Source organism: Castor canadensis, chromosome 1 (genome assembly GCF_047511655.1).
Source record: "Castor canadensis chromosome 1, mCasCan1.hap1v2, whole genome shotgun sequence".
In the NCBI taxonomy this organism is placed as follows: Eukaryota; Metazoa; Chordata; class Mammalia; order Rodentia; family Castoridae; genus Castor; species Castor canadensis.
This window is the reverse complement of record NC_133386.1, coordinates 121,456,764-121,475,614: the sequence shown is the minus strand read 5'-3', so window position 1 is coordinate 121,475,614 and position 18,851 is coordinate 121,456,764. Positions and strand designations below refer to the sequence as shown.

General features: G+C 42.2%; 1 protein-coding gene across 1 annotated transcript in view; it reads right to left on the bottom strand.

Annotated features, from left to right (window-relative positions):
* Me3 (malic enzyme 3) overlaps positions 1 to 18,851 on the bottom strand; it is a 224,778-nt gene that overhangs the window by 117,121 nt on the left and 88,806 nt on the right. The window contains exon 3 of the mRNA XM_074065995.1: positions 16,196 to 16,345. Coding sequence (XP_073922096.1) covers positions 16,196 to 16,345 — 150 coding nt within the window. The remainder of the gene's footprint in view (positions 1 to 16,195; positions 16,346 to 18,851) is intronic.

The following is an 18,851-nucleotide window of genomic DNA, read 5'->3' as shown; positions in this document are numbered from 1 at the left end:
GAGTTCTTCCTGCTTGGAGCCTATTAAAATTTTTGTATGCCAGGGACTGTGCTGGTCTATCTTCCCACTGTGAATCAAAATCCTTCTCTCAAGGTTTAAATCAAGAACCAATAATTCAATTGGGAGATTTTCTTTTTCTTTTCTTTCTTTTTTTTTTTTAAGGCAGAACTGGGATTTGAACTCAGGGCCTTGTGCTTACTAGGCAAGCACTCTACCACTTGAGTCATACCACCAGCCCTTTTTTGCATTATATACTTTTCAGAAAGGGTCTTGAGTTCTTGCCTGGGACTGACCTGGGACAGTGATACTCCTACCAAGGCTTCGACGTAGCTGGGATGACAGGCATGAACTACCACATCCAACTTATTTGTTGAGATGGGATCTCACTTTTTGCCTGGGATGATGAACTATAATCCTCTGGATCTCTACCTCCCAAGCAGCTGGGATTACAGTGGGAATATTTTTACTGTAATGAATTACTTCAATAGTTACACAGTAAAGTTAAAATTCATGTCTTACTTTACTCTTTGGTTTGTTCTGCCTTAGAGTTCTTCTTAGTTGGTTGTAAATGACTTAAGGACAAGGACCATAAATAAACTTCCTACTCCTTTTGGATCTTCCATGTGTTTATGGTAGGCAACAGTAAAGACGGTACTTAACCAATGCTTTTTTTTTTGGTGATACTGGTGTAGCAGGGAGGAGGGCCAAAAAAGAAACAGACAAGTCTGTGTTCTGATAAAGTAGTAGGAGGAAAGGATGGCATAGCAGAGAGATAAAACTTAAAGAACTGAAACATGAAGGTCATATAGCACTGGGGGAATGAAATAGCCAATGAAGTCACATGCAACCATGTATGGGTTGAGTTTTGTTTTTTGCTTCTGTAACCTGCTTGCAAGGGTATGTAAGGTGAGACCCCTTTGTTCTCACTCATGTCCAAAGGGTGAGCCCCTAGAACAAAGGAGTCTCAGCCTTTGGACACGAGTGTGCTGATTCTGTGCTGGCACAATAAAACGTTACTTCCTGCTAAACTGGCCTCAGTGTCCTGCATCTCAGCTTGAGATTCCTGCAACACTGGGGTTTGATCTCAGGGCCTCATGCTTGCAAGGCAGGTGCTCTAGCACTTCAGCCACTCTGTTAGCCCTGTTGTTTTGTATGTGTGATGGATTTCTTCTTTTTTTTTTTTCATTTTTCTTTTATTATTCATATGTGCATACAAGGCTTGGTTCATTTCTCCCCCCTGCCCCCACCCCCTCCCTTACCACCCACTCCGCCCCCTCCCTCTCCCCCCCCTCAATACCCAGCAGAAACTATTTTACCCTTATTTCTAATTTTGTTGTAGAGAGAATATAAGCAATAATAGGAAGGAACAAGGGTTTTTGCTGGTTGAGATAAGGATAGCTATACAGGGCACTGACTCACATTGATTTCCTGGGCGTGTGTGTTACCTTCTAGGTTCTTTTTGATCTAACCTTTTCTCTAGTACCTGTTCCCCTTTTCCTATTGGCCTCAGTTGCTTTAAGGTATCTGCTTTAGTTTCTCTGCGTTAAGGGCAACAAATGCTAGCTAGTTTTTTAGGTGTCTTACCTATCCTCACCCCTCCCTCGTGTGCTCTCGCTTTTATCATGTGCTCATAGTCCAATCCCCTTGTTGTGTTTGCCCTTGATCTAATGTCCACATATGAGGGAGAACAAACGATTTTTGGTCTTTTGGGCCAGGCTAACCTCACTCAGAATGATGTTCTCCAATTCCATCCATTTACCAGCGAATGATAACATTTCGTTCTTCTTCATGGCTGCATAAATTTCCATTGTGTATAGATACCACATTTTCTTAATCCATTCGTCAGTGCTGGGGCATCTTGGCTGTTTCCATAACTTGGCTATTGTGAATAGTGCCGCAATAAACATGGATGTGCAGGTGCCTCTGGAGTAACAGTCTTTTGGGTATATCCCCAAGAGTGGTATTACTGGATCAAATGGTAGATTGATGTCTAGCTTTTTAAGTAGCCTCCAAATTTTTTTCCAGAGTGGTTGTACTAGTTTACATTCCCACCAACAGTGTAAGAGGGTTCCTTTTTCCCCACATCCTCGCCAACACCTGTTGTTGGTGGTGTTGCTGATGATGGCTATTCTAACAGGGGTGAGGTGGAATCTTAGCGTGGTTTTAATTTGCATTTCCTTTATTGCTAGAGATGGTGAGCATTTTTTCATGTGCTTTCTTGGCCATTTGAATTTCTTCTTTTGAGAAAGTTCTGTTTAGTTCACGTGCCCATTTCTTTATTGGTTCATTAGTTTTGGGAGAATTTAGTTTTTTAAGTTCCCTATATATTCTGGTTATCAGTCCATTGTCTGATGTATAGTTGGCAAATATTTTCTCTCACTCTGTGGGTGTTCTCTTCAGTTTAGAGACCATTTCTTTTGATGAACAGAAGCTTTTTAGTTTTATGAGGTCCCATTTATCTATGCTATCTCTTAGCTGCTGTGCTGCTGGGGTTCCATTGAGAAAGTTGTTGCCTATACCTACTAACTCCAGAGTATTTCCTACTCTTTCCTGTATCAACTTAAGAGTTTAGGGTCTGATATTAAGATCCTTGATCCATTTTGAGTTAATCTGGGTATAGGGTGATATACATGGATCTAGTTTCAGTTTTTTGCAGACTGTTAACCAGTTTTCCCAGCAGTTTTTGTTGAAGAGGCTGCTATTTCTCCATTGTATATTTTTAGCTCCTTTGTCAAAGATAAGTTGCTTATAGTTGTGTGGCTTCATATCTGGATCCTCTATTCTGTTCCACTGGTCTTCATGGCTCTTTTTGTGCCAGTACCATGCTGTTTTTATTGTTATTGCTTTGTAATATAGTTTGAAGTCAGGTATTGTGATACCTCCTGCATTGTTCTTTTGACTGAGTATTGCCTTGGCTGTTCGTGGCCTCTTGTGTTTCCATATAAATTTAACAGTAGATTTTTTAATCTCTTTAATGAATGTCATTGGAATTTTGATGGGAATTGCATTAAACATGTAGATTACTTTTGGGAGTATCGACATTTTTACTATGTTGATTCTACCAATCCGTGAGCATGGGAGATCTCTCCACTTTCTATAGTCTTCCTCAATCTCTTTCTTCAGAAGTGTATAGTTTTCCTTGTAGAGGTCTTTCACATCTTTTGTTAGGTTTACACCTAGGTATTTGATTTTGTTTGAAGCTATTGTAAATGGAATTGTTTTCATACATTCTTTTGCTCATTCCGTTTGCTCATTGTTAGTGTATAGAAATGCTAATGATTTTTCTATGTTGATTTTATATCCTGCTACCTTGCTATAGCTATTGATGATGTCTAGAAGCTTCTGAGTAGAGTTTTTTGGGTCTTTAAGGTATAGGATCATGTCGTCTGCAAATAGGGATATTTTGACAGTTTCTTTACCTATTTGTATTCCTTTTATTCCTTCTTCTTGCCTAATTGCTCTGGCTAGGAATTCCAGTACTATGTTGAATAGGAGTGGAGATAGTGGGCATCCTTGTCTGGTTCCTGATTTTAGAGGGAATGGTTTCAGTTTTTCTCCGTTAAGTATAATGCTGGCTGTAGGTTTGTCATATATAGCTTTTATAATGTTGAGGTCCTTTCCTTCTATTCCTAGTTTTCTTAGAGCTTTTATCATGAAATGATGTTGGATCTTATCAAAGGCTTTTTCTGCATCTATTGAGATGATCAAGTGGTTTTTGTCTTTGCTTGTGTTAATGTGGTTTATTATGTTTATTGATTTTCGTATGTTGAACTACCCCTGCATTCCTGGGATGAAGCCTACTTGTTCGTGGTGAATAATCTTTTTGATGTGTTGCTGAATTCGGTTTGCCATTATTTTATTGAGGATTTTTGCATCAATGTTCATTAAGGAGAATGGCCTATAGTTCTCCTTTTTGGAGGTGTCTTTGCCTGGTTTTGGGATAAGTGTAATACTGGCTTCATAAAATGTGTTTGGCAGTTTTCCTTCCCTTTCTATTTCGTGGAACAGTTTAAGGAGGGTTGGTATCAGTTCTTCTTTAAAGGTCTGATAGAATTCAGCAGAGAATCCATCAGGTCCTGGACTTTTCTTTTTGGGGAGACTCTTGATTGCTGCTTCAATTTCATTTTGTGTTATAGGTCTATTCAGGTGATTAATTTCCTCTTGGTTCAGTTTTAGATGATCTTATGTATCTAGAAATCTGTCCATTTCTTTTAGATTTTCAAATTTATTTGAATATAGGTTCTCAAAGTAGTCTCTGATGATTTCCTGGACTTCCATGGTGTTTGTTGTTATCTCCCCTTTTGCATTCCTAATGCTACTAATTTGGGTTTTTTCTCCCTCATTTTAGTCAGGTTTGCCAGGGGTCTATCAATCTTGTTTATTTTTTCAAAGAACCAACTTTTTGTTTCATTAATTCTTTGTATGGTTTTTTTGGTTTCTATTTCGTTGATTTCAGCTCTTATTTTTATTATTTCTCTCCTTCTATTTGTTTTGGGATTTGCTTGTTCTTGTTTTTCTAGGAGTTTGAGATGTATCATTAGGTCATTGATTTGGGATCTTTCAATCCTTTTAATATATGCACTCATGGCTATAAACTTTCCTCTCAAGACTGCCTTAGCTGTGTCCCATAGGTTCCGGTAGGTTGTGTTTTCATTTTCATTGACTTCCAGGAACTTTTTAATTTCCTCTTTTATTGCACTGATGATCCATTGTTCATTAAGTAATGAGTTATTTAGTTTCCAGCTGTTTGCATGTTTTTTGTCTTTACTTTTGTTGTTGAGTTCTACTTTTACTGCATTGTGGTCAGATAGTATGCACGGTATTATTTCTATTTTCTTATATTTGCTGAGGCTTGCTTTGTGCCCTAGGATATGATGTATTTTGGAGAAGGTTCCATGTGCTGCTGAGAAGAATGTATATTGTGTAGAGGTTGGATGAAATGTTCTGTAGACATCTACTAGGTCCATTTGATCTATTGCATATTTTAGATCTTGGATTTGTTTATTGAGTTTTTGTTTGGATGACCTATCTATTGATGATAATGGAGTGTTAAAGTCTCCCACAACCACTGTGTTGGCATTTATATATGCTTTTAGGTCTTTCAGGGTATGTTTGATGAAATTGGGTGTGTTGACATTGGGTGCATACAGATTGATGATTATTATTTCCTTTTGGTCTATTTCCCCTTTTATTAGTATGGAATGTCCTTCTTTATCTCGTTTGATCAATGTAGGTTTGAAGTCTACTTTGTCAGAGATAAGTATTGCTACTCCTGCTTGTTTTCGGGGGCCATTGGCTTGGTAAATCTTCTTCCAGCCTTTCATCCTAAGCATATGCTTATTTCTGTCGGTGAGATGAGTCTCCTGTAAGCAACAAATTGTTGGATCTTCTTTTTTAATCCATTTTGTCAAACAGTGTCTTTTGATGGGTGAATTAAGTCCATTAACATTAAGCGTTAGTACTGATAGGTATGTGGTGATTCATGCCATTTAGTTGTCTTAGTTGTTTGAAGGTTTGATTGTGTGTACCTAACTTGATGTTACTCTCTACTGTCTTGCTTTTTCTTATCCTGTGGTTTGGTGTTGCCTGCCTTTTCATGGTTAAGTTGGGTGTCACTTTCTGTGTGCAGGATCCCTTGCAGAATCTTTTGTAGTCATGGCTTTGTGTTCACATATTGTTTTAGTTTCTGCTTATCATGGAAGACTTTTATTGCTCCATCTATTTTGAATGATAGCTTTGCTGGGTAGAGTATCCTGGGGTTGAAGTTATTTTCATTCAGTGCCCGGAAGATCTCACCCCACGCTCTTCTTGCTTTTAATGTTTCTGTTGAGAAGTCTGCTGTGATTTTGATGGGTTTACCTTTGTATATTACTTGTCTTTTCTCTCTTACAGCCTTCAATATTCTTTCCTTAGTTTCTGAACTTGTTGTTTTAATGATGATATGTCGTGGAGTAGTTCTATTTTGATCTGGTCTGTTTGGCGTCCTGGAGGCCTCTTGCATCTGTATGGGAATAGCTTTCTCTAGATTTGGGAAATTTTCCGTTATTGTTTTGTTGAATATATTACGCATTCCCTTTGCTTGCACCTCTTCTCCTTCTTCGATGCCCATGATGGTCACGTTTGGTCTTTTGATGGAGTCAGTGAGTTCTTGCATTTTCTTTTCACAGGTCTTGAGTTGTTTAATTAATAGTTCTTCGGTTTTTCCTTTAATTACCATTTCATCTTCAAATTCTGAGATTCTGTCTTCTGTTTGTTCTATTCTGCTGGATTGGCCTTCCGTTTTGTTTTGCAGTTCTGTTTTTGTTCTTTTCTTCTGAGGTTTTCCATATCCTAGCTTTTTTCTTCTTTAATGTTGTCTATTTTTGTTCTGAGTTCATTTATCCGTTTATTCATTGTGTTCTTTCACTTTGGTGTTTATACAGTGCTTCTATGGTTTCCTTTATTTCTTCTTTTGCTTTTTCAAATTCTCTATTTTTGTTGTCTTGGAATTTCTTGAGTGTCTCCTGTACATTTTGGTTGACCCTATCCAGTATCATCTCTATAAAATTCTCATTGAGTACCTGTAGTATGTCTTCTTTTAAATTATTCTTGTGGGCTTCATTGGGTCCTTTGGCATAGTTTATCTTCATTTTGTTGGAGTCTGGATCTGAGTTTCTGTTCTGTTCATTCCCCACTGGTTCCTGTACTAATTTTTTGCTGTGGGGAAACTGGTTTCCCTGTTTTTTCTGTCTTCCTGTCATTGTCCTTGGTGTTGTAACTGTCCCTGTACTGTGTGCAATTAAGTATTTTCTAGCTTGTAATAACAATGGTAATATTTAGAATGGAAGAGTGAGCTGAGATGGAAAGCAAGAAGTTAAAGAAAATGGGAAAACAAATATATAGACGAGGGAGAAAGCAGAACAAGGTATCAGACAAGAGAGTTTCAAAGGTATAAACAGGGAGTGTTAGTGTACTAATCGACAGTAAGCTGGTCCTCGTCTTCCCAAGCCATATGGGTGCCGGCCACTGGCGGCCCCGGGGGCCCTCCTCGTTTCTCCAGTTAACGTGAAGTGGAGATTCTCTGCGCCGGCTGGAGATGTGGAGGAGTCAAAGTTATGCCTTTTCTCGGTGATTATGCCTGCAAAGTGTGTCTCCAGCGTCTCTCCAAGATTTCACTATAGGAGGGTTGCTTTCTGCTTCCTCCATCTAGCCACCATCTTGGAATCCTCTCCTTTTGATGCTTTAAAATGTCAGCTGTTATTTGTGCAGGAACTCTGCATCGAGCAAGAGCACAGCTAGCATGTGATCCGAGCGCCTCACATGCGGACATGCATGTTCATTTCAGACGACTAGGTTTACGGCTCACTTGAGCAGAGGCTAAGGTAGATTTATCACAAACTGATATGCTAGCGACTATTTTTAAGATAGCCTGGAGATGCTGTCTCCTCTAGCGGACTGAGACTGATGGATTTTTTCAAGATGGGGTCTCACAAACTCTTTGATTGGGCTGGCTTCCAACCAAGATTCTCCTGATCTCTGCCTCCTGAGTAGCTAGGATTACAGGCGTGAGTCACTGATGCCTGGCTCCACTGCTTATTGAATCTAGTCAGAGGACAGCCTTTGTTTCTTTTGGTTCTGGGGCTGGAACCCAGTGCCTCACACGTGCTAAGCACCACGGACCTGTTTCCCCTAGCCCCAGAAGACAGGATTTAAGTGCTCTCTCTCTGGTAAGTGCTTAAAGATACTATGCTTGGCACCGTGGGAGAGTCAGGGAAGATCAGCTCACAGCCTTCCCTCTTCAGTGTTGTGATCCAGAGGAAAGTATCACCGAAATGTGTGAAGCTGGGGAATCCATCTCCTACCACTTGCACTGCTTTTGTCCTTTTGGTCTTTCTACTTGCCCCTCCCCTTCCAGCTTAACCTGTTGAACAATGCTGACACCACCTCATCGTGGTACCCTACCTGCACCTTGGTTCTGTCTCCAGAACCAGACAGTTCCTTCTTCATTTTAAAAAAACTTTTATATTTGTTTACTTTTTTTGAGATGTTGGGGATCAAACCCAGGACCTCGTGCATGCTAGGCCATCTATGTACTACTGAGCTGTACCTCTAGTCTCAGGTAGGCCCTTCTTGATCTACTCCTCTCCATCACTCTCTATTTCAAACAATACCTATCTTTCCTAAATTCTAATCCTTATCGACCTGACAAATGCTGATTTAAGAGTCACTAAGGAGTCAACTCAGAAATGAGGGTTTCAATATTACCTTCTAGAGTGCAAGGGAAATTGGAAGGAGTTCCTATAGGTATAATGAACACCAGAGCATAATATAAAAACGGACATTGGGAGCTGGATTGTTAGTGGCGGGGTTCTTTATGGCAAGGCAGCTTTTGCTTTTCTTCAAGAGTTTCTACACCAGTGACCTATTTCTCCTCCTCTAGCCCATAAACTTGAACATTTGCACTGCTTATAGTTCCTCCCTGCCCCCAACACTTTTATTAGTTTATATTAATTGCACGGTGTGGGGGTTTCATGGTAATATTTCCATGCATGCATATAATGTACTTCAGTTATATTCACCCTTCCATACGCCTTCTTATGCCCCCTCCCTCACCCTCTCTGCAGCTTCTCTTAAGAAGCCAATCTTTTTGGATTGTGAGTAAACACAACCTTTAGTGGGAGATCAAGGTTTTCCGAGGAAAGGTCTACTTGATTCCTGCTTGCATGTACGTGTTTTCTTCTTTGAGTAAGGAAATTGTCTCTACACCTATTCTTCTGATCATGACTGGGATGGCCCAGGACAAAGGAAGAAAAAGACAAACCAAATAAAAAGGAAACGAAATCATTTTGTTTAAATTGCCAGGGAAATCTGTCCTTGGCTAAAGGAAGTCAAACACAGAACATCCTGTTCTAGTTAATAAAGTTCATCTGTCTCCAGCTTGAATAAGGAGAGTATAATCTTTGCATCCGTGGGGTGCTGCTCAACCATTCCCATCTCCACTCCCAGCCTGCTACACCCACACTCCTGGATGACTCAGGACTACCCTGTGACCTCCCCTCAGAGCAAGCTGCTCCTTCTGGTGTGAAAGTTCCAGGCAGGTCATATGCAATTATGCACAAACTCACCTTTAAAAAATGTGAATTTCAACACTTCATCTAGAAAACAAATATGCTGGTTTCCTTAAAATCCAAGTAATTCAGACACAAAAATAGAGGTTCCTTCTTTCCTCTACCTCTGTTATAAACTGGTTCAACAACATGAAATTTAGGAACAATTAATTTATTCCATGTGACATTCATATCGAATGGTAGCTGAACATCCTCCTGCTTTGGAAGGAGTCTTCATGCCACCGTCCTTAAATCTATTTCAGCATCAATTCCCAAATCATAGCACCAAACAATCCATAAAAGATCCTGGACTGCCTAGTCTGGGAAAAGGCCCACTGATGAGCAGAGCTCTCAACAAAAGTGACACGTCTGCAGATAAGTCTGCAAGCTTTTTCTTGTCAGAAAATGAAAAGTATGTATTCTCACCTACTTTTGCATTTTTCTCTCTTAAATGTCAGAAACCCTAGAGGCAAATTTATACCAATAGTGCTCTAATCTGCTTCAAAAATTAGAGACTGTTAGGGTTAGGAGTCCTTGAGATCCCCTAGTAAAATCCTCTCATTCTTTAGATGAGGAAATTGAATCTCAAAAAGGGGGAAGGATTGACAGAAGGCAACACTGCTAGCTGGTGACAAGGACTAGGACAAGAACCCTTATCTCATGACTCCCAGCTCTTTTTACTAACAAGCAAAGTATCTACTTCTTCCACTTCCTGCAGATGGTCTCTACTCTCTTCTCAGGGAGCTACCTTTCACATCCTTTAATCTAGTGGTTTTCAGAGCATGGTTCCTTCACCACCAGCAGCAACATCCACCTGGACCTTCTTAGGTATGTAAATTCTCTGTCCTCTTCCCAGACTAGCACAATCTGGTTTTATAAGTCCCCAGATGATTTTAGTGCATGCTAAAGATTGAGATGCCTTACTTTAATCTGTTAGCTCCACCCAATCTATCAACAAAAGAATCAGGAGCTAATCAGATACATCTGATCATATAGATCTTTTTCTAGTTACCCGAGGCAGAGGGTGTAACAGGAACAAGTGTGGAAAACTGTCATGAACTGAGGCAACTGGAAGGACCAACCACTGTCTCTGTGTTTTTTCCTGTCTCTCTCCCATCTGCCCTGTTCTCTCTCCACAGATTCACTCCTTTACTTCATTTTCTTTCTTTACTTCCTTTTTTGGTTGTTGTTGTTGTTGCTCCATCACAGCTGGCATTTGCCTTTGGACCACTATGACATGGCCATCCTTTTTGTCTTCATTTCCCTTCCCAGCTGGAAAGTTATTTTCACGTCTCAGTTCAAATTTTTGAAAAGGACTCCAACCCACCCACACCACACCAGTCTCATGCTTGTCCAAATGATCCACCTTTGAGTATGATGTTTGCTCCTGTCTAATCAATTGTTGACATCAGATGTGTGGGCAGCTGTTACCATTACAAGTCAGGAGAATGCCTGTGCAGCTTGGGAGAGGGGCGACTGCTGTGTGGTGAGGAGCTTCAGGAGGAAACTTGGTGAGGGAGGAAGACAGACTTAGGATTCCTCCTGCCTGAGCAACCCTGTGAATGTGACATAAGGGATCTAGGTAGTGGGGCTCAACAATTTGGTTTTTGAGGGCTTGGTTGAAGAAAGTTCTGTTATATATAATGGCCCTAATCTTTTAGGCTGAAGTAGCCTGGAAAAAAGGAGATGCAGGTTCTCAATTCCCTAAAAGATCCACGCTGGAAGGAACCACAGAAATCACTTAACTCTGCAATTCTCAGCCCTGGCTGCCTGTTAGAATCTCATGGGGAGCTTTTGAAAACTGAAGATCAGAATCCTCAAGGATTCTGACTGAATACTCCATAGATACTTTCAATGCACAGCCAGGACTGAACATTTTGCTCAGCAGCAATCTTCTTAATTTCAAAGGTGGGGCAACTCAGGCTCAGTCACGTAATATGACTGTGACTCACTTCAAGGTTTCATTTCTAACTTGGTTATAGAGTTTGAGTTTTCAGATCATAAATTGTTAGAGCTGGAAGAGCTCACAGAAGCCATGTAACCTAACCCTACTACTTTTCCTGGAGACTGATGAGTGGCTTGCCTTAGGATTCATAGCCCGGAAGAGGGTGGTGTAGGTAGAACCCAGACCTCCTGACTCCTGATCCAGTGCTCTTTGCTTGACACTAAAGGCTAAAGAACTAAGAGGACCATGGGCAAAGCTAACCAGACCCAGCTGCAGACCTCTTGCTTGCCCTGCTCGAGTGAGCCTTTCCAGCAGCACAGCTGAAAGAGTTTGGCAGAGGAGTCTGGGTGGAATTGGATATAGAGCCATCTTGGCAGAAGGAATTAGTTCTTTAGTGCCCCAAGGCAGTGGATGTGGCAGGTCTAATGATGCTAATTATTGATTTCTGCCTGCCTTCAATTGTGCTAGGAGCATGTGTGTTACATGACTATCCCTAACTGACAGCTAGGTAAGAATCCAGATTGTAATGTGCTCAAAGACTGTGTGCTCTGGGTATCAGAGCGCATTTGCTGAAATGAGGTTGCATTTGTTTTCTGGAGTGGCTTTGGTCAAGATGTTGACACCCACTTTCCCGTGTATACCTAGAAGTGGGCCCCAGTGGGCATTTAGAGTGTAGAAGTTTGTGAAATGAAAAAACAATGCTCCTTTCAGTTTATGAGGAACTTTACAGTTGATAAAGCATGTTCACATGCATCTGACCTTCACAACAACTACAGGAGGTGCACAGTTTCTGTGATTTAAGCTTGAGAGATAGAGTAGCCAGACTCCAAGGATAACTGGTTATCAGTGGGGATCTGACCCACTCCTTCTGGACTCTGTCTACCGTGGTATACTTCCCCTTTCAGTGTGTGTATCCATTGTGTCCATCCATGCCCATCTTGTGTACAGACCCATCATTTAAGGGAATTTGTATGCAAGCAAGAATGCAAGTGCTTATCTCTGAGGCATTGTGTTACTAGGGTCACAAGAATCTGGGTTGCAAATTCAGGAAAAACACAGAACTGGCTCTGGATCTGTGGTAGTATCTTAGGCAGGTAACCCTAGTTTTCTCAGTAAAATAACAAGTACCTTATGGGGTTGTTGAGGTGCTCACACACAACAAACATGAAATTCCTAGCCCAGGACCCATCTCCGGCATTGCAAGCCTTCAATAATGGCAACTGTTAATCTTATACACACATATATATGTTGACACTGGCCTGTGTGCAGAAACTTACCTGTTTGCACATATAAAAATGATAGCACCCTGGCTTAGAGCCAAGGGCTGGTGACTAAATCGAAATACACTGTCAGGTATTTTCCACAGAGCCTCTGACTACGTAAAGTCAAGTCCCACTCCTATTCTGGCCTTTCTAACTCACCACAGCCTGCTTCCTAATTCTTCACAGTACCTGTGAATAGATTTGCTAGTTAAGTACAGATGCAGGTAATTTAATGTCTGAGTCAAACAATAGGGCATGGTGGTTTTCAAGGAAATAAGATGCCCTCAGCAGGCTTTCAGTTTACATTCTTGGGGAGGGTGCTAAGTCAGATGACAGGTTTTGGGGATGATGGGTCAGGCAGCTCACAGCTACTGAGAGTCTACTAGGGCCAGGCTTTTTACATATGAAATCCCACCCAATCTTCACAAGCAGCCACATGTGTAGGCATTATTCCCATTTTATACTTGAGGATATTGAGGGGGTACTACGTTAATTGTCAAAGTCATCAGGCCAGGATTGCCTGACTTTAAAGTCTGAGCCCTTTCTACTATCCAAACCCAGTCATCTGTCTGAAAGATTCTCTGGCCGAACCTCTAATCAGGTTCCTCAGTCCTTTCTGACTAGGCCAGATAGTGGGCTTCCCTCTCTGTCCTGGCAGAACTCACTTTGAGCAAGAATCTTGCTAAGCAAGAATCTCTTGCCCTTGATCTCCGACCACTTTGAAGTCTTATCATCCAGTCCAATAATCCTACCAGGTCAGTTTTGTAAGGAACCCTTATTCTTGGTGTTTCCTCTTAGCAATTTTCCATTCACTGCCCTCTCACCCTGATTATAAATCCTTACTTGTCCTTGTTGGAGTTGAGTTCAATGTTTTTCCTCACTGTGAAACTCTGTCTCAGTGGTCCCTATACCTGTAGCCATGCCCCCACCCCCAAGGAAAGTCTTCTTTACCATCTTTAATAATTATGAATAATTTTTTTCTTGACTACGTCCATCACCTAAACAGGATGGACATCCCACTGAAACTAGAAATGTTAGATCCACAAGTGTGTGCACATCATTTGGACTAGGAAGATGAAAACTGGTCAAGGGAGGAGGGTGGCCTGAGGAGAAAGAGGATTCACTGACATTGTACACCACATTGGTTTCCTCTCCACACCCCTCTTCTAGGTTGAGATCTGTCCTGGCCTCCGCTCAGCCTCACCTCTGGCCTTCACTTCTTCCGAGTGACCTTCAGGGGGCATTCTTGCAAGCCAGGCCCATGAAAACATGAAAGCAGGAAAGGGTGGAGTGGTATGAACACCTTCTGCTGTGTTCAGATATTCAGGACCCTTGGGTCCACTGAGACACTGGAATCTCCTTCCAGGTTGTGAGGGGATGCAGAGCCCATCATGTTAGAGGCTCAGCTTTAGTATCAGCTGGACCTAATTAGCTTTGGTGGGGTGCCAGGCCCTTCCACAGAAGACTACATTGTTTCCAGGAACAGGGCAGGGATGTCTATCATTTTAGAAACCGAGCTGGCTTGGCTCCCTTCCTCTTGGCCTGGGGGGCTATCCTCCCTTCAGATGTTAATCCATAAAGCTGTTCCAGGCCAGGCCTCAGATGAAGCTCTGTGTTGAGGTGGAGCCCAAACTCTCCTTTCCCTGTGGAGCAAGGCAGGTGTGAAATCAACACCTGGAAAGTAGCCAAATGGAAACCTAGAGCAACCACTCAAAATGTCACATGTCAAATAACTTAATTGAGTAATCATCTGAAGAAGGGTTTGTGTGAAATATATGCAGGAAGTCTATACCATGTGAGGGACTAATCCAAGAAGACATTCAGTCTGCCCAAGGCTGCCTTAGCCTAACCCAGCTGCAGGCCCAGGACCTGGCTGAATAATTCCTTCTGGAGAGGCTCTGGAAATGGTATCTGGCAATCCTTACCTTAGACCCCAGCAGGCAAACATTCCTGGAGCTGTAATGGCACTCCACCCCTCAGTGCCCACTAAATGTTCATAGTCCTGAACTGGGAGAGGCAGCACGTAGTGAGCACAGTGTAGTGGTTACCTGTTCACACTGGTGCAGGCCGCATGGGTTGAGTCCTGGCTTTGATCGTTAAAAGCTGTGTGACTTTGACTTTGGGTGACTTATTTCTCTGTACCTCAGTTTTCCCATCTGCAAGTTGGATGATAACAGTACCTACTTCCTGGCAGAGGACTGATAATTAAATAGGATATGTAAAGATTTTAGGATAGTATTTAGCCTTTACAGTTAGGTTTTTCTCCTGGTTCCAGTTTATCTGTAGGTTCCCTGCTGGGACTGCTTGCTGCATGTCTGTTTTCTATGCTGTGTGCCCAGCTTCTACAGCACTCTAGCTACCTCCACCCACAAATGACTTGGAATCTGTTTCTGTTTCTACCCATGTGGAACCTCACTCTGCTGCCGCCATCCCTGTCTATCACAGCTCTGTTGGAGAATGAGTGGGACCTGGACCTTAGCCTGAAATAGCTTCTCATTAATCTGACCACCTTGGTGGTGTGAAGGGGCAGAACCCCTTGTCTGTTCTACCCAGCATGGGGTCCCAGAGGCCATGCATGTAATGGGGGAGTGGTATCTTTGGATGACTGTACACAAATGCTTTTTCTCTCAATTCTTCTAATTCATCTTTTATGACAAAGTTCAAATGAACAAAAGTTATCATAGAGCAATGATTACATGTTCTTCATCTAACACATGACTTGTAAACACTGGTTTATCAATTCTATGTAAATTAAATTACACATCTGTGCACAATATGTTGTATGTTTATCTATTCAAATACAATCTAATAATTACCTGCTGGTGATGTTCTATTACATATTACAAACATAGGCAGCTATTTCATTATTAATGTTAGAATTGTGTATTTATAATAATCAGGCACCTTGCACTGAGGACCCTTTGAAAATCCTCCCATTTTTTCTTTTTAAATATAAATATATATATATATTCTTGCTGGGTGCAGTGGTTCACCTACACTCCCAGCTCCTTGGGAAGCAGAGATTGGGAGGATTCCAGTTCAAGGCCAGCCTCAGCAAAAAGTTAGCAAGATCACATTTCAATCAATATGCCTGGTGCAGTGGCGAGCACCTGAGATTCCAGCTACAGGTAGGAGAATCACAGTCTAGGCTGGCAACAGGCAAAAACGTGAGACCCTACCCGAAAAATAAGAACAAAAAAGGGCTGGGGTGTGGGTCAGGTGGTAGAGTGTCTTCCTAGCAAGCAGGAGGCCCTGAGTTCAAACCTCAGTACTGCCCAAAAGAAAAAAAAGTATCAATATATCAACATCAACATATTCATTGAACTCAACACGAAAACAAAATCAAACACAAGTGATTTTTTTTCTTAGAAAACTGCCCCCAAATTCTTTAACTGTGGAAGAAAACGCAATGCCCATTTTTCTTGTCTAATAAAATAATATTTTTCATGGAATTTGAGTCAAACCCAAAGGAAAGCATACTGGTTCTTTGAGGCAGCAAGAGAATTTGTGTTTGTTTTCCAACACTCCATTATTCATGGGTCTGCATTGCCAGGAGAGAGTGGTAGGCACTATAAGATGAGCAGAAAGGGGTGGGGGAGGTGATCAGTAGTAGGTAACATGAGAACATCTGAACTACCTCTTAGGCCACACTCTGAGCAACACATTGAGTGTTTGTTATATGGAGGTGGAGAAGATTTGATATCGTCTTGCTAGGTACTCTCTTGACTCATCTCTCCACTTTATGGGGTTGTTTTCCTGGGCTAGTGCTTAAAATCAAATGTCTCCTTGTTGGGCCACTGACCCAACAGAACTTAACCTCTTGGGTCTCAGGAAGCAAGGAGAGTGGAAACAATTTATTGCCCAATGTGGCCCCTTCCTGACCCTGCCAGGTGTGTACTCACCGGGGCCGGCGGAAGGTCAGGCCATAGTGCTGACAGGCCAGCCCCACGGTGGGCGTGTACACGATAGGCAAGAACTTCTCCACATCTGAAGTCAGCACTCTGTAGAACAGCTTCTCGTTCCGGTCTTGGAGGGCCATGAGGATGATGTACCTTGGAAGGGGAGAGAAGAGGCATCTCAGGAGCACATGTGTGACAGCATGGCAGGGCTCTGGATGATGCCCCTGTGTTCTAAGGGAAGAACTGGTACAGGGCAGCTCCGAGAAGGGCCAGGTCTCCAGCTCCCACTCAGCTGCAATGACACATTCATGGCCAAACTGCCCATCTTCCCCGAGTGGGGGGTTCAATGGCTATGGAACAGGAGAGTCTGACCTGCCTTACAGTGCTTACTATTGCACACAGTGTAGGCATCCTTCTAACTAGTTTAATTCATTTAACTTTCAACAGCTTGTGAGGTAGGTACTATAATTTTTGCTGTTTTAGAGTCAAGGAAACTAATGTTTGGAAAGATGAAGTTACACAAGGTTTCATGGCTGAGTTGGGATTTGAACCTGAGCAGTCCAACACCAGAATTTGTGCTCTTATCCACTGTGCAAGATGTCCACATGACTATACGGACATTAATGAATGACAATAGAATAATAATAATCTGAATAGAGTAAGATACGGACATTAATGAATGACAATAGAATAATAATAATCTGAATAGAGTAAGATCAAGGAAAATACTAGGCCTATAACTGCTGTGAACTGACCTTTCCTTTTCTACCATCCAGGGCTGGTTCCTGTCACAGCAGAGTACACAAGTGACTAAGTAGCAACTTATTTCAGGAGGCATGCTCCAAAAATAATTTTTCCTTTACCTATTCCCTAAACCTTGAACTCACTAAGCCAGGAAAAGAGACTTCCACTCATGGCCCTAAAAATGCAAAAACTTATGGGAGAGATAACCCTGGGGTTGAAATTTACTCTGAGGTGTGACTGCTGAATCACAGCTTTTCTGGACAAGTTTGGCAGAGAATGTGTGGGCACTTGGGGCCCTGGTATGAAGTGGAGAGATGCCCTGGGAGGGGAAAGAACTTTCCTGTTGTGGAATGGTCCTGGGCATTGTGTCAGCATCCTGGGTTTAACTCCCAGCTCCGCCATTTACCACTGTGTGACTTTGGGGAAGACTTGGGACTTCTTGTGACCTCCTGGGCCCTCCTGGACCTCAGCCTCTTCTTCTCCACAAAAGGTCCAGAATTAAAAACTGTTTTGGGCAGTGTTTTTAGGAAGAAAGGATTTATACTCAGATACAACCAGGATCTCAATTCACTGCAGTGCAATAGCCATATCTCTTAGCAATTCTACATCCTACTTCCAGCTCCCTGCCCAGAGAACTAGTTGTTAAATATTTTGCAGCACACCACTGCCTTCTCTGAAAGAAACCAGTGAGCACTCTTAGCATTTTCCCAAGCATCTGCTAAAATGAAGGCCTCATGGGAATGAGTGGGCCAAAACAGTCAATAGCGTCTGGAGTGAACCTCAAGGGCTTCCAGGACTGGGCACCCCCATGTCTCCCTAAGCTGAGAGTGTCTTCCCAGGCAAGTGAGTGCATCCATCAGGCTGGAAAGAACTGAAGAGGGTAGGGTTTGGGATTTCATCTTTTTTGGAGAAAGATTTCACTTGAGACTTTCATTCTTTTTTAAAAATAAATTTAACAGAAGATGGAAATCCAGATTGTTCAAAGTTAAGGCATGTCTCAACTTGCTAGTTGAAGTTCTTGTATAAGTTCTGGTTTGCTCTCCAGGGTGATATAGCTAGGCCCAATCTGAGTGAGATAAACCACAGGGAGAGCCCATCTGACTTGGGCTGCAGTGTGGCCTTGAAGTTAATGTAAGGTCCCTGTAGCTTAGAGCTTCGGGAGAAGGGATGTGACTGTGGGCAGGGGCTTGTTTTTCACTGCTGCTCAGAAGCTGTGGATGGAATGGGGGAGGCACATGGAGACAGGTACAGAAAAAGCTTACATGCTGCTGAGCTTTGCCGTCAGGTGGCAAAGTCTTGACCATTTAGCTCTATGGATATAGAGGGAAGCCTTACCTTCTTCATACATATGTTCTAGAGCTCGTTATAGGGTTATACATTTGGTTAACAAACTCACATAGTGCTTGATGTGTGTCAGCCACTATTCTAAGTACGTCATAAACACGAATGTATTTGATCCTCATAATAGCCCTATGAGTTATGCACCTTTGACATACTCATTGTCCAGATGGAGAGTGACCCAGACAGACAAAGTAACTGTTGTTATTAAGTGATAGAACATGGATCTGACCTCAGTCTAGAGACAGAATCTAGTCTTATAGCCAGCCTCTAGACTAAGCTGCCTCTTAACTGTGGCACAGCAGAGAAATTAAAAGCATAGACTCCCGAGCTGCTATGTGTGCTCAAATCGTGCCAGATAATTAGGTCTTCTGTCTAGACCCTCCCCATGTTCTCCTTATTCTGGGAACCTGGGCCATGCACCACTTCCTTTACACCTTAGCATCCTGTCTCTACATTTTTGCACTCTCTCTTCCCTCTCAGTGTAATGCCTTCCCTGGACCCCTCTGCTGTCTGCAGAAGTCTCATCAATGCTTCTGGGGCTGAGTCATCTCTCACATAGCCCAGAGGGCCTCCG